Genomic DNA, 16,187 nt, shown 5'->3' on the forward strand with positions numbered 1-16,187 from the left:
AAACCAATCTACTCTCGAATAGGTTCTGCCACAATCTAATCAGCTTTTTGTTGCCACTAAGACTTTTATTATTCTGTGAAGCGGTGGTTCTCAAACTTGACCAGACATTGGTATCACCTAGAAGGCTTGTTGAAACAGGTTGCTGAGGCCATCCTCAGAGTTTCTGACTCAAAGGTGTGAGGTGGGTGTTGAGAAACCGTATTTATAGTAAATTATTTTCGCAATAAATTATAAATTACTGTAAACAAAATAAATACCACGCAAGGCTGATGGTACCAGGACCAAACTCAGAGAACCAACCGGTAGTATGAATGCTGTACTAAACCCCGTTCCTCCCACCACCCTGGGAACCTCAAGAACTACCCAACATCACACAGCCCTAAAGTAACTACCCAACTGACGCCCCACTCCGAGCCGGAACTAAGACAAAACGAACCTACATCCGGCGCCTGGCGCATACCAGTACGTCATTTCCTTCCTACAAAACCCTGCCCACTTTACTTCCCTAACGTGATTAAGGGCCCGCGACCTAGAGGGAGCTGGGAATCACGTGAGTCGAGCGGCATCTTGCGAGGATTTTAACGTCTCGCGAGACTTCACCCGCCTCCTCAATTCCTCCTTCCAGTGCCCGGCTTTAGTCCGCTCCCGCTCGCCGCCGACTGAGGTATTCTCTTGAGACCGAGTCGCCTAGTTGTCGCCGCGGAGCTTTTGCTTGCTGCTGCCTCTGTCGCAACCACCACTGGGCTGCTTTGCCGCGACCCCGTCCCGCCGCCACTCCCCCAGCCCCACACAAGGTAACAAACGCTATGAGGAAGAGAGTAAGGCCTCGCCGGGCTTCGGCCTCCCTCTAGTTGAAGCGGAGGCCTGAGGCCGAGGAGCGGGCCGCGCTGGAGAGGCTCGGGCGCCGGCCGGAGTGTCAGGAGCGCCGGCCTCCTCTTCCACCCAGAGTTGAGCCCTGAGCGGCCTCGGACGGGGTTGGGCTAGCCGCGGAAACCCAGCGGGTGGGGTTGGCATTTTAAGGACGCTCCGGGCCCTTCCGAGCCTGTTTGCGGGTGGGGCTCCGGCTCCGTGGGCCTCCGCTGGGTTCGTGTTTTCGGTTTCCCTGGAAGCTGTTTGAATTTCGAGGTCTGAAATGGTCAAGCAAGTTGTGGCGGGCTTTGAGGTGTTGGGTGACCGAGGGGGAGCAGCCTGGCTTGCTCTAACCCTTTTGGAGTCCTTCCAGGCTCCAGGCTGTGGTTGGACGGGGATTGTACAACAGACGGGTCCTCGGAAACCCCGTATGTTTGCTAATAAAGCGAGAAAGAATTCTCTCCTATCTTATTTTCGGGAGAAGAATGATCCAGATTTGGTGAAAGCCACGTTCCTTAGATTGCCTAAGTAGGAGAGTATCAGTGCTGGTTTTTTTTTACTGCAGAAGATGCATCGTCAGTATTTAAGTGACTGGGTTTTTGCTCTGGATAAGAGTTTCTAAACACATTCATATTAATTGAATAGCTCTTGTGGAGAGTTATTTGTGTAGTTAATCCAAAATCAGTTGGAATTGGCTTTGGAAGTATTTTTTAGTGCTTAAAAATCAGAAGCCTCAACTCTTTCAACAGTTTAGTGCCTTTCTGTGTGTGTGTGTGTGTGACAGTACAACAGTCCTGTTAATTGAGCCTAACACACAGTGCCTTCCCTGTTACAGGACTTTAAAGAAAATTAGAAATTCTTCTTTTTTCTCTTACCTCTTGTTTTCTGTTCCTATGTGGAATTTGTCTGACATGTTTGTAATCATCAGAATACTTGAAGTTTGTGTTTGGCTCATAGCTTTTCTCTGAATTGAAAGTAAAGGTAGTAGTGATAAATTACGCTGCAGTGAATTATAATAATGAGTTGGGAGCAAAATTGGTTTGGGTTGATTTAGGCAGAAAGGGACAATTATTTTTTATGGTTTGTTTGGGTTTTTTTGTTCTGTTTTCATGGGCTTACTCTTTTTATTTTTTCCAGATGTCAGAGGATCTAGCAAAGCAACTGGCAAGCTACAAAGCTCAACTCCAGCAAGTTGAAGCTGCGCTGTCTGGAAATGGAGAAAACGAAGATTTGCTAAAATTAAAGAAAGATTTGCAAGTAAGTATGAGGGGACACTTACAGTTACATTGCTTGAAAAGAATATTTCTGTGTTTTACAAATGATCTATTGTTAAGAATCTGGGGGTATCCAGAACACCATTTGGAGGGAGTGTTTCACCCCTTTACACTACCCTTTTGTGTACAAGTGTGTATGCACATAGGCATACATGGCTTCTAGGAGTAGGGTTGTTTCCTCAGTTTGTGTACATCAAGATGATTGAAGCATTGTTCTTTGTTAACGTCAACCTTGTATGCTCAGATAATTTTTAAAAATAAGAGTTAACGTTAGAAGTCATTGTCAAACTTTCTAGAGAAAGAGCTACATACAACTTTACAAGGAATAGCACTTCTGTTTTTAAAGATCTGGAAAAGGAATTTTAGTTCAAAGGGTAACTAAAATTAAAGGAGGAAAATATAACCTGATTAAGATTCTTTTTAATGCCAAAAGATTCTTTGAAAATGAAATAGAGCACGCATGCCAGAGATCCTGTGTGTGTGTAACAGAGCTAGCTCTAGTGCCTTGTGTTGAAAACACATTATAAAAATAGTTAAATAGATGCTTGTTTTCTGCATAAATGTTACATAATGTTTAAACTTAAGGGTAGGTTTTACATGTAGTTTTTGACGCTTGTTAGCAACTTAAAATTAAACCAAATCTGTGAGAAGGAGATCTTAATTTGTTCTTTTTGTTGTGGAAGGGCAGTAAGTATGAAACCTGCTTTTTAAAACTTGCTCTGTGGTTTCGAGACAAACATAAAGCCATGATAGTAAATATCTGTTGTTTCTCTGAACAATAGGTTGATTAATAAAAATACCATATATAATACTTGTAAATATGTATGAGTTTTCATCTTAACAAATTTGTGAACTTAAAATTCTGAACCTGATTTTTTGGAACGTTTTAAAAGATGTTTTGATTAGATGGTCTGTGTTCACTGATTGAAAACAAAACTTGAATCATCTTCATTCTATCTAAGTAATCCTTTCCCTCCCTTTATATCATGCTCTTGCCTGTTAAAATTATTAAATTTTAGAGATATTAGAACTGCAAACAAATGAAACTTATGTGAAATGGGGTCCAGATTCAGGATTCTGAAAGCGCTTACCAGGGCATAATTAAGATGAGTTAAATATTTTCAGGTTCAAGTTCTGGATATAGGATAGACTTCCATGAAGTTGCAATAGTATGTTATTTTTCTAAAAACACAGAAACCAGGGCCTCACTTCAATACGTAGGAATAAGGCCAGTGGATTTCAAGGAGCCAGTCAATAAGAAAAAGATGTTTTGGGAGCAGTTTCTCCTACTCTCAGGCCAACTTTCTGCTTGCCTCAAGGAGAGAGCCTGGCATGCCCCCATCTCTCTGTCTCTCTCTCTCTCTTTTTTTTTTAAAAAAAAAAAAAAAAAACCAACTTAAAAGCAGTGCTTTTTTTTCTTTGAAGAAAATAAAACGTCATGTGCTAATGTTGTATATATTGCTTCCTGGGCAGTTGGAGGGAGGGGTATATGTGGAACTGGTGGAGGGGGGAGTTGGGAGTGAAGACTGAGAACATTATTATAAGGTCTTTTTAGTACTTACAGAGTAAATTGTCAGAGCCTGGGCAGAATTGTCTTATTAGGACATGATCCATAGTGGAAATACTATTGGGAGACAGACCATTGTGGTAGGCATTGTAGTAACCAGGTAAATGGCTTACTTAGGGTTCAGTTAATAATGACCTGGGGGCCATTTATCTGTAAAATGTCCTGTTTTCTGTAACCGTTTTGAAAAGCATTGTCCAGTAGAACTTTCTGTGATGATGGAGATGTTCTATATCTGCTGTGTAATATTATAGCCACTATCCACATGTGGCTGTCGAATATTTGGAATAAGACAAGGATGGCCAAAGAGCTGAATTTTTTATTTTATTTAAGTAGCCATATGTGGCTACCATATCAGATGGCACAGATTTAGAAGCATAAGTTCTAACACTTCAGTTAGAAATAATAGAGAATGTTTTTCCTGACCAAAACTACTCAAAGGTGGAAGGCATCATTTAGGATTACATAAAATTCTAGAAAGTTTTTTGCTGTCTGCTTCCATCTAGAAATTGTTATCTCCATTGACTACAGCTACAGCTTCTATTTTGTTATAGGTTTTTTTTGTGTGTTTGTTTTTTTTTTAAATCCTTTTCCTTCTCTGCATTCTGGGATATACTTTGTGCCATTGATATTTAATCCTGCCTTTTATATTTGCTGAAGAATCTGTTCAGACTGATGACTTGAGTTTGTGGCCTCCTTTATTTTCTTGTGTTCCTTTTATGGAATATCCTTACTCTGGTTAAAAATTTGTTTGCTCTTTCATTTATGCAAAATGTTCTTTCTGCATTTTTTCAGTGACCCTCATTTTGCCAGTAAAGCTTCTATGTTTATTTCTTTATGTACTATCTTTCATATAAAGTTACTCAACAGGCAGCAGATTAATTTACTAAAGTCCTAATTGCCTTTCTTTTTTCACTTAAAAGAAGTGGGTTTAGTAAAATCCAGGCTAGCTAGTTGGCTAGCTCCCCAGGCAGTCTCTGATAATCACAAAAAATAGTCAATTTATTAGGCTGTTTGCTGAATACACTGGTTCTAAAGGAGGCAGGGGTCAAGTCACTTGTCTCATATGTTACAGTGGCTCTGCATCCCCGAAACGCCTTCCTTCAGTAAGCAGAGTGCTTGAGTGCACCCCCTTTGACCTGCTGATATGTAGATCACAACATCTGATGCTTCCTGGGATTGCCGATTACTGTAACTGCTGCCCATCTGTCAATGAAGGAGCAGTTTCAGAACTCAGACTTGGGGGAGGAAAAGTAATTAATGGTATGTACCTTTAAGAACTCCCTCATACATAAAATAGTTTCTCTAATACTTTGGTCCATATACACATGGGAAGAAAAAAAAAAAACATTTAGAAGGGTCTTCATAGTTGTTGGGAGGGGTATGTAAAACATGGCAAAGTAAAAAGACAACTAAAGATAAATGCTCCAGATTTTTTAAAGTGTCATTTCAGTGCAGGACTCTGGAAATTATAACATGCACAGCTTTTCAGAACCCTTTTCTTTGGTGAAAATGTATTTCCTTATGAAAATATAGTGGGGAGATGTTTTATCCCAAGACAAGTAGAGTTCTAAATCTTGAGACCTACAAACACAGACTTCATGTTTGTGCTTTAGTAGTTAAATGATCCCTAGTTAAATGGAATTATTTAATGATAGGGATTGTATGGACTCTAGAGTCAGGCTTATTGGATTACATTCTTGGCCCTAAAAGTGGTTAATTAAAAACAAGACTGGGTAATTTACTCTCCTTCTTTGTGTAGTACATGATCTATTTATTTGGAAGTTGTTTGCTTATTTGCAAAAGATTGTCTTATTAAAAAGTATTTGAATGGATATTTGGCACCTAATAAAACTTTCATTAAAGATGTTAATCTACTGAATTTTTAACTTAAATCTGAGTCTTCTAGTTTTTTCATTCATAAAATTTTTTATTTTTATTTTTATTTTTTTTTGCATTACGCGGGCTTCTCACTGTTGTGGTCTCTCCCGTTGCGGAGCACAGGCTCCGGACGCGCAGGCTCAGCGGCCCTGGCTCACAGGCCCAGCCGCTCCGCGCCATATGGGATCTTCCCGGACCGGGGCACGAACCCGCGTCCCCTGCATCGGCAGGTGGGTTCTCAACCACTGCGCCACCAGGGAAGCCCCATAAAATTTTTTAATTAATAAAACTGATCTTTCTCCAAGGGCTTTAATAATCCTTTTTTTTTAAGGCTCAAATGTAAGTTTTTAAGAAATAGCCAGGAAGATTTAAGATCTTTAGGAGAGAAGTAACATTAAACTTTCTCGGCTATTGAATCAGAACTACTATTATAAAACCTCAGTGGGAACCAGAAGAAACTCAATACAGAGTGTAATTTTGCTAATTTTTCTCCCAGAACATACAGTGTTATGTTTAAGGTATTTTATTTGCAACAGAAGAGGAACAGGTATGCAAGTTCTTAAAATAAATCAGATAAGGTGATGCATAATATGAGTCTTCATCAGAGTAAAAATATAGCAGATTGGTAGCAGAATCTATCAATTTGTTCTATTTCTTAAGTTTTTTAACCAACCCTACTAAACACCTTTAAAGTCAGTAAGTGTAAGCTTGAGTTAGAAAATATATTTGCCACACAGAAAGGTTTTGCCTACCTGTGTGTGTTACAGGTATTTTATTTTTTTCTTTTAAACGAAGCTGTGCTAATGTGCTTAACATTAAGGTATTGAGATGTTTAAAATCTGACATGGTAATTTGCTTATGCAGATGGGATAGGTTTTATAATAAATGAATAGAGAAACTACTATTTTTTTAATACATCTACAGTACTTTGGTAGAAATATATATGAGCAGGAACATTTTTATTACTAATAAGGCTGCTTCAAGTGTTTGGGGGCTTTTGAGGGGGAGCTCACCTGTTGGCAGGCAGTTAATACGACTGCCAAGCAGTGCCCTCTAAAAAGTGCAGTTGCGTGACGTACATGTGACAGTGATGTGAGAGAAAAGTGATCTTGAATCTAGGTCAGTGCCTTGCAGTTGACTGTTTCTCATCTTTAGAGAGATCTCTTCAGCTAAAATAGGCGCTTAAAAATGTACAGTGTAAATTCAAGTCTACCCTATTTCTGTTAGTATTTGAGGTTAATTAAATTGAAAGGCAACTAACTGCCTGGGTTTAAATCCCAGCGCCAGTGTATAAAATACTGTATCTCAGTTTCTACATGGGGATAATCCACAGTATCTACATCATAGTATTGTTATGAACTGCAAATAAATATGTGTAGAGTACTTAATGAGTGCTATGTGGTATGAGAGCTGTTATCAAAAACTGAAAGAACTTGCTTGTTGAAAGTAGTTGACAATGTGAATTATAAAAATAATGTTAATGGTATTTGTTTTTTCTTTTTAGGAAGTTATAGAACTAACCAAAGACCTTCTGTCAACTCAACCTTCTGAAACGTTGGCAAGTTCAGACAATTTTGCTTCTACTCAGCCCACTCATTCATGGAAAGTAGGAGACAAGTGTATGGCAATCTGGAGTGAAGATGGACAGTAAGTGTAGAAAAAAACTGTAACTATAACATGAAATAGTAAAGTACAATGGTAAGGTGATTTTATTCAGCTTGAACTACCCTATTTTAATCTTTCTATAATAGCCAGTATGACTTACAGAACAAATTTGATTCTTGGGTGGTTACCATTAATACAGTTTAATTTTTAGCTTTAGGTTAAGTTTTAGGGCAGAAGAATGGCTTGGATCCTAGAGGAAATAAACATGAAAGTAGAGGAAAATGAATGGATATTTTTAAAAAAATAGTCTAAATTCTTTTTTTCTTAAATTGAAAATTGAGTAATGGTTGTTTATCTTAGACTTTTGTGAAGCACATACACTGAAATTATTCCTGTAAGAAGTATCTTTTCTCAAAAGAGATTGACTAAAGCACATATAGTAGACATGTAAGAGACTTCCTTGGCAATATTTTGGTTAGGACTTCCTTTTTTAAAAGCAGATGGCTAACTCCAGCCACTATTATCTTTACCAAAGGGACATTTGATTATAGAAGTTTCATTTTAGACACATTGAATAGTTGAATCACTGCAGTATAAGTCTTGTAGGCTGAGTGCTAAACCTTTACTCACCTGCTTACAGCCATGATATCTTTACAGGTGTTATGAAGCGGAGATTGAGGAGATAGATGAAGAAAACGGCACTGCTGCAATCACTTTTGCTGGCTATGGCAATGCTGAAGTGACTCCACTGTTGAACCTCAAGCCTGTAGAAGAAGGAAGGAAGGCAAAGGAGGACAGTGGCAACAAACCCATGTCAAAGTAAGTGATTTTGACTTTAGCATTTTAAATGTAGTCTTCCCCATTTGGGTACTTGAGGTGCCTGCAGTATCTATGCAGGCTAGACTAGAGTAAGAAACTTACAATACTGTTTACCATTATTTTGAAGATTAGCATTGTATGGTCAACATTGTCTGTATATGTATGCCTAGGTAAAGTGAAGACATTTTGGTTCCCACTTACGCATTTAATGAATAATTATTAAGAGGATTCTATATATCGATACTTTTCCCTAAACCAGGTTCTGGGTTCCATCACAGCAAAGAAGAACAAATTAGTGAGGCCTTGTCCTGACTGAGTTTATAGTCTAAAGAACAAACACGTAATTAAAGAAGAACTTTAATAATAAAGTGTAAAAGTAATGGAGGGAACATAACGGGTACTTTAGGGAACAAAGAAAAGGTACCTAAACTGTATTTTAGTCGTCAGGGCCAATTTCTTTGAGGAAATGATGTGTAAACTGAAAGTTGAAAAGAACAGGTGTTAGCCAGTTAATGAACTAGAAGGCATGATCTGGGGCAAGCTGCTTAACTTCTGTTTCCTCATCTGTGAAACAGGGACAATAGTATATCCGTTATGGGGTTGTAAGGATTAAATGACAGCATAAGTAAAACATGTAGCACAGTTCTTGACATGTAGTAAGATCTCACTCAGTAAATGTTTACATTTAAAGAAGAAAACAAGGTGGGAACCTAGAGGTAACAAAGAAATTCCTTTGGTAAAAACTTGGGGCTCGTGGGTGGGTGGTTTGACAAGAGAAGAGGTTAGAGAGGCAGAGGCCAGATCATAAAAAGCTTGAAAGCCACGGATGCATTTCAAGTAGAGAGGATCTGGCGTGTTCAGATTGGAGCTTTCGAATGATTACTGGCAGCAGAGAGAAGGCAGCTACTGCTGTCATCCAGGTATAAGATGATCGTGGACCTGAACCCAGGGAGTAGCAGTTAAGGATGAACCTGTGTATAGTTAGAGAGGTATTTAAGAGATAGAATGAACAATTTTCAGTTCTGCATATTTGCCACAATTTGGTATCTTTTGGATTTGTCAGGAGTTTTCAAAACTTAAGTTGCTACATAAATATATTTGAATTTGGGAAAATTATATCATCTATTAAAATAAATTTGGTTTAAGCATCCCAATAAGAAAGATTGTAGAACAACATGACATTTCTATTTTTAGTCTTTGATATTTGTGTAAAAACCACACTTCATAGTAGTGATTATATGATACAGGAGTCAAGATCATATAGCCTTGTTTTTTTTTTTTTTTTTTTTTTTGCGGTATGCGGGCCTCTCACTGTTGTGGCCTCTCCCGTTGCGGAGCACAGGCTCCGGACGCGCAGGCCTAGCGGCCATGGCTCACGGGCTTAGTTGCTCCGCGGCATGTGGGATCTTCCCGGACCAGGGCACGAACCCATGTCCCCTGCATCGGCAGGCGGATTCTCAACCACTGCGCCACCAGGGAAGCCCTATAGCCTTGTTTTTAAAGACCTCTTTCTTCATCGTCCTTTTGGTGAGAAGTCATTGTTAACAGACTGAGCAGAAATTATTGAGAGGGCTTTAGGCTCTGATTGGAAAACCGTAGTTGTTTTTGTTTTAAGAATTGTTAGCTATGATTTCCCTTTGTACTGCTGTGCTCTTCCAGTCTACATGAAATAGTTTTATCTGCGTTGAATCTCTTCATACAGTTTTTCCAAATGCAGCATATCACACTTGCTAACTGCCCATTTAACAATTAATACAGGTTTAGATAGCTTTTAATGTTGAAATTCATCCTTTTCCTAAAACACAACTGGTAAAAGCCATGTAAACAGCAAATTAAAAGTCATAGTTGAAATGTTTGATTTAAATGGATAATAGATTACTACACTTGGCGTTCAGAAGCTTCCAAGGATACTGTATGTTTTAAATAACATTTATTTCTTAGTAGTCCTGAGTGATCGGCATTGATGTTAGCTTTTAATCGTGGGGTGAAGAATGTGTAAGTTCATTAGGTTTTGGGTTTTTTTTGGGGGGTGGGCAGTGGTTGCATTGCTAAATATCTCTAAGGAAGTCATCTTTTAAATTTTAAGAGTTGACATTTACCTGTTCTGTCCACGCAGAAAAGAAATGATTGCCCAGCAGCGTGAATATAAAAAGAAGAAAGCTTTGAAAAAAGCACAGAGAATAAAAGAACTTGAACAAGAAAGAGAGGACCAGAAGGTGAAATGGCAGCAGTTCAACAACAGAGCCTATTCTAAAAACAAAAAAGGCCAGGTTAGTAAATCCTTCCATCATACTTTGTAAATTTGCAAAGTGCAACTGTCATTAAAATAACTTTAAAATGAAAAAGGTTCATAGATTTAACGAAATAGTAACTGGATCTTGAATTCAGAATCCTCTTTAATCTTCATTTTGACTTACTGAAAAAATATCTCCATTAGCCACTGTCTCTGCAGTGGAAGCACTATGAATGAGCTTATACCAGGAATCACAAAAGATCTAGGTTATTTCCTTTTATTTTTTTAAATTAAAAAAAAAAAATTATTTTATTTATTTGTTTTTGGATGTGTTGGGTCTTCATCGCTGCGCACGGGCTTTCTCTAGTTGTGGTGAATGGGGGCTACTGTTTGTTGCGGCAGGCAGGCTTCTCATTGCAGTGGCTTCTCTTGTTGCAGAGCACGGGCTCTAGGCGCACGGGCTTCAGTAGTTGTGGCACATGGGCTCAGTAGTTGTGGCTCGCAGGCTCTAGAGTGCGGGCTCAGTAGTTGTGGCGCATGGGCTTAGTTGCTCCATGGCATGTGGGATCCTCCTGGACCAGGGCATGAACCCATGTCCACTGCATTGGTAGGTGGATTCCCAGCCACTGCACCACCAGGGAAATCCCTGATTTTCTTTTATAAACTAAAATTTGAAAAATTATTTGCTATCTTACATACCTGCTTAGAGTGTATTGAACCCTACCTGATTTGTTAACATGCCTTACGTTGGGTATCACTAGTGGGTTTTATGAACACTCAGGTTCCCTTGAGGTACTTTTCCTTATAGGTGTATTTTGGAATTTTAATTTTTTCCAAAACTAATCAAGAATTGTTTGTTTCATTTCTCCTAGGTAAAGAGGAGTATTTTTGCTTCACCTGAGAGTGTAACTGGCAAAGTTGGAGTAGGAACTTGTGGAATTGCTGATAAACCTATGACACAGTATCAAGATACCTCTAAATACAATGTTAGGCATTTGATGCCTCAATAATCAGAAAAACTGTTGGATTTCATCTCTGCAGGGCTTTACATTTACCTTTTTATCCTTATATTTTTCTAAAGGTAAATTATTTGTTAGATGAGTAAGGAAGATACCGTTGTCGTCATTGTTTGACTTCAGTAGAATGAAACTTGAAGAAATTGTATTTGATAACTGCTTTTCATTTAAACTTTTTTCATCACTACTACCATTTTCCGCAAAGTTTGTTGGATACAGCAACTTTTCTAGATAGATGCTGAGTAAATACAGCACTTAGATGAATTATTGATCTTCTTAGTACCGGGCCCCCACTTAATGGATGGCATATACGTTTTGTAAGGTTCTAACTGGGAATTTTCATATGCTTTGAACTTGCCACATATTTTAGCAATTGACTGGAATATCAAGGCAAAATGCCAACCTGCTAAAGAGAACTTCATTTTTTTTTTAAGCTTCAGCTTAAACCTAGCTGTTGCCCAGTTAACCTAAAAGTAGGTTAATTTGTAAGTGGCAGAGTTTTTTTTGAGGTTTTTCTCAACTTGTTTCCTAAGCCTATTAGGCCATCTCTAAAATTGATCCAGCTCTGTATTCTTTTCATTGAATTTTAGTTTTATGTAAGAAACCTTGTTTAGGACCAGCTACCTTTTCTAATGTTTTTTTTGTTTTTTGTCCTTTTGCTTTCCTCCTGTGTTGATTTTCACTTATGGTAGTAGTACCATTTTTTGGACGTGTAATGTTTATATGAGAAAACAAAAAGCTGATGTATAGCCCTGTATACAATGTAGATACTATTTTTGTAAAAAACCAAGGCTAAATTAATGAACAAGAGTACCGAATGTTTCATCATTAAAAATTTACTGTATTTCTTGTGCATTAATCTGACCATAATTTCCCTGTATATTATGTTCACGTAGCTGAGTTTGTAATTTTTGTTAACTAGATCAAGTTGTCAACATTTGTTGGTAAGTGAACATCACAATTATCCTGAGTTGAGTTTAAGCCAAATGTATGCGTAGAAAAGGGTCTTCCTATTAATGGAAGATGGTGATTTTTAAGATGTGTATTAATTTCAGTTTTTGTATGTTTAACTTTTATTAAATAAAGTGTTTTTAAAATCTCCAGGGTGTGTTAACAGAAAGGTGAAGTTAGCTGCCAGCATTGATATAGTGATTAAGCATACATCCTTTCCACAGGAAAGAATATTGAGTGTGTAATAAATGTTTCAATAAATCCTTATGTGCTCCTTATATTGGACATAAGAAATTGGAAAGGATGCACTAGTTTTATTTTAAGGGTTGTGCTTGCATAGGGTTGTTTGTAAATTTTTGGTAGAAGGGGAAAATAATTTTTATTTCATTAAGAAAAAATATTTTTTTATTTCATGAATTTTAATTTTTTTGGTAAATTGAAGCTTTTTAAAAAAGTTTTTGGCCACGCAGCATGGCATGTGGGATCTTAGTTCCTGAATCAGGGATCAAACCCATACCCCCTGCAGTGGAAGCTCAGAGTCTTAACCACTGGACTGCCAGGGAAGTCTGGTAAATTGAAACTTTCAGAAGGACAGTGATGAGAAAGAGAATTCCTCATGTCTCCATCTCCCTCCCAACCCAGGAGATCACTGTTTTTTGGTTTCTTTCCCTGTAGTTTATGGCCAAAGGGTAGAGCACATAGGACAGAATGAAACGTGAAGTAGTTTTTCAATACAAGGCACAAATTACAGTAGAAGAGGAGCTACTTAGCCTGAAAAACTTCTAAATATACTAATGTTCTTGTTACCAGTATAACAAACTTTAAATCAGTGGTATCCTTAAAGGATTGCAAGGGAACCCTAGTAATTAAAAAGCACTGGAAAGAAATTTGGTATAACTCTGTGGCCATACAAAGTGGTTTTTGGTGAGATCATCTTGGTGTGTTTGCTGGAGTAATAGTTCACCTGGTGTTTGTGTAGGCAAGACTTGTGTTGAGACTAGTGCCTCCTTTGACTCTATGGGCCTTCCTTTCTGCACATTAATTTTCCTGGAGGGCTTTGCAGAATGAGGAGAGAAAAGGGGGGAAAAAAGTGACTGTTGCAGAAAACATTTTTTAACAAATAGGCATATAGCATGAAGTCAAGAGCCTGTGTGTCGAAGACCTAGATGTGGTCCTTTGTAAAGTCCTGTTGTCAGGATGATGATAGTGTCTCTGGACTAAACTTAAAAATTAGGAATCCTGGGGGGACTTGTCTCATAGTGGATGCTGAAGTTGAGAAATGCTTAATGAGCGTGATACCAATGGTATTTTACAAATGCAGGTGGTTAAGCTCTCAATATTCTAAAATCAAATATGATGCTTGGTTTATGAAGGTTTGTTATTAAAATTTAATGTAGAGGTTACCGTCTTGTCAAGAAAGGAGATGGGAAGCTCTGAAACGGACAGACTGAACCATACTTGATGGCCCCCACGTGGCTGTGGTTGCATTTGTCTTTTCTCAAAACTTGACATTTGACTTTGGTATTAACTCTTTCAAGGAAAGAACAGTCCTAACACCCCCAAAACAAACAATTTAAAATTTTAATATCACAGGTGACAGTGTTTTAATTAACATGTAGAAGAGTCATATTGGAAGAGCAAGGACTCTGGAGCCTGACTGCTGTGTTTGAATCCTGGCTCCCTCATTTATTATTTGTATGCATAATTCTCTGCCTCAGTTTTCTCAGCTGTAGAATTAAATTAATACATTTCATTAGGTTGTAAGGATGAGTGAGTTAATATGTGTGAAGTGTTTAGTAGAGTACCTGGTATGTTGTAAGCACTATAGATAGAAGTGTTTGCTACTACTGTGCAGAGCTAATGGTGACTATCTGATCTTTTTTCCTTAACTTGAATAACAATAACAATTCACATTATAATGGAAATAATACTATTGCTTATAAATGTGTTACTGAAATGTTACCAAATTACCAAAGTTCTAAGACGTATTAAGTAATCCTGGTAGAGGTTTAAATTTTTGTATTAGAATATTTTAGGGTTTGTTTCTTAGTGGGAAGGGGGTTACACTCCTAATAAAAATTTTTTTTTAAATTTTATTTTTATTTTTGGCTGCGTTGGGTATTGGTTGCTGCACGCGGGCTTTCTCTGGTTGAGGTGAGCTGGGGCTACTCTTTGTTGCGGTGCACGGGCTTCTCATTGCAGTGGCTTCTTGTGGAGCACAGGCTCTAGGCGTGCGGGCTTCAGTAGTTGTGGCACGTGGTCTCAGTAGTTGTGGCTCACAGGCTCTAGAGCGCAAGCTCAGTAGTTGTGGTGCATGGGCTTAGCTGTTCTGCGGCACGTGGGATCTGCCTGGACCAGGGATCGAACCCGTGTCCCCTGCACTGGCAGGTGGATTCTCAACCACTGTGCCACTAGGGAAGCCCCACTCGTACTTCTTGACTAGAATGAATGAGGGATTCTTGGATCTGGGTCCTACCCCAGGCCTATCCAGGCCAAGGTATGTGTTTTTTGACAGACACCACACAGGTGATTCTGATGTGCATCCCTGGCTGAGCACCATGTTTTAGGTTAAATGTGAAAACGGTTGGATTTTTGAAATGAAGGAAAAAATTTATAAGTGGCAGTTTTCTGAGCCCAGTTATGAAGACTCAGGCATCAAACCAAAGTGAAAATGTATCCATTTAATGAAACAACTCATTTTTTAAATACTTGTTTTTTCACAACAAAGGATGTGCATGTGCATGCACGTGTGTGTGTGTGTGTTTCCATTACAGTGCAGTTTTAATGCTGTGTCTGCCTTTAAAATAGCAAGGGAAAACCATGAGGTGACAAAGGAAACTCAGTTTTGTAAGTTGTGTGGTGTCTGTAGATTGTGATTATATAAGGTGAAAAATACCACTTGCAAATTAAGCGAAGAATTAGAGTTTTGATTTGGCTTTTTGCCTCGACTGGGTATTAACTGAGATATAAAAGAAGGAAGAAAATGTATTAAACCCAACAAGGTTTTGTATTTGTTAAAATATTTAGAGAGTTCAATAAACATGTGCTGAATTGTATTATTTGTATTAAACTATGAAACAACCAGTTAGTATAAATGGTAATTTACAAGTTCAGTAGTAAATGTAAACATTCTTTATATCTAGGATTTTTGAGTTGCAAGTTAAACTGAAGTTTTACTGCAGTGGAGAGGAAAAGCATAGCAGGTAAAATAACAGGTAATGCCATAGTTTAAACAAAACCAAAGCTATTGATTCCCCTTATACTATGATTTTTTTTAAAAGTGTACCTGTATAGATGGGTATAGATGTATTCTTAAGAAACATCTCAAGAGGTTCACAAACCAATAATATTGACATTCTAAGAATTTGTTTTGGCCTAGCCAAAAGTACTAAAACAAACAAAAACAGATGAAGGTGTTAGATTTCTGTGAGGGTCGTCACTTGCCTTTTCTGCCATTCAGCTTAAGTATATAAAGGTTCTTTTGTGGCCTTGGGTGGGGAAAAGCAGATCTGAGAATAATGCTGGGCTTGGGTTAGCTGACAGTTGAACTAACTAAAAATATCAAATTATGGCTACTTGTCATCTTCTAGTTCCCAGAAATAAAAACTGGCAGTTTACTTCCAACCAAGCACCTTGCCAGTTCATTTTTACAAAACCAGTATGGACTTGTTACTGGAATTACTAAAATTGTAACTTGTTTCCCCAGTTAGTTTTTTTTAAGAGCACAGCTAAAGAAGCTATGGTTATTCTCATTGGGAGGAAAGGTTTGTTTTTTGTGTGAAGAGCTACTTCACACAAAAATCATGGTTATTTTGCAGGCTCATGATTTTTCTTTTTTGGTGAAACTGATGTGCTTTTGTTTTTTCTCCTTTCAAGCCCTGTACTCACTTTAGCAAGATGCAGTGAATTTATGACCAAAGAAACAGAATTCAGGCTTGGAGGAAACACTTGACTCTACATCCTGGGAAAACTAGAGGTGAAGCCTGAGATCCGTA

At 38.2% G+C, this 16,187-nt stretch overlaps 1 protein-coding gene across 2 annotated transcripts; it reads left to right on the forward strand.

Moving 5' to 3' along the window:
• The first annotated feature begins 494 nt into the window (after positions 1-494).
• On the forward strand, positions 495-15,157 carry SMNDC1 (survival motor neuron domain containing 1). 2 transcript variants are annotated; one of them, XM_059054907.2, is made up of 6 exons: positions 495-794; positions 1,987-2,106; positions 7,073-7,215; positions 7,831-7,992; positions 10,109-10,262; positions 11,098-15,157. In XM_059054907.2, exons 2-6 carry the CDS (start codon positions 1,987-1,989, stop codon positions 11,233-11,235), a joined length of 717 nt encoding a protein of 238 aa, XP_058910890.1. In that variant the 5' UTR covers positions 495-794; the 3' UTR covers positions 11,236-15,157. The 2 variants fall into 2 exon arrangements, with proteins under 2 accessions (XP_058910890.1, XP_066880801.1); XM_067024700.1 differs by having other exon boundaries at positions 508-664; positions 11,098-12,342.
• The last annotated feature ends 1,030 nt before the right edge of the window (positions 15,158-16,187 follow it).

The sequence above is a fragment of the Kogia breviceps genome, chromosome 2 (genome assembly GCF_026419965.1).
Source record: "Kogia breviceps isolate mKogBre1 chromosome 2, mKogBre1 haplotype 1, whole genome shotgun sequence".
Lineage (NCBI taxonomy): Eukaryota > Metazoa > Chordata > Mammalia > Artiodactyla > Physeteridae > Kogia > Kogia breviceps.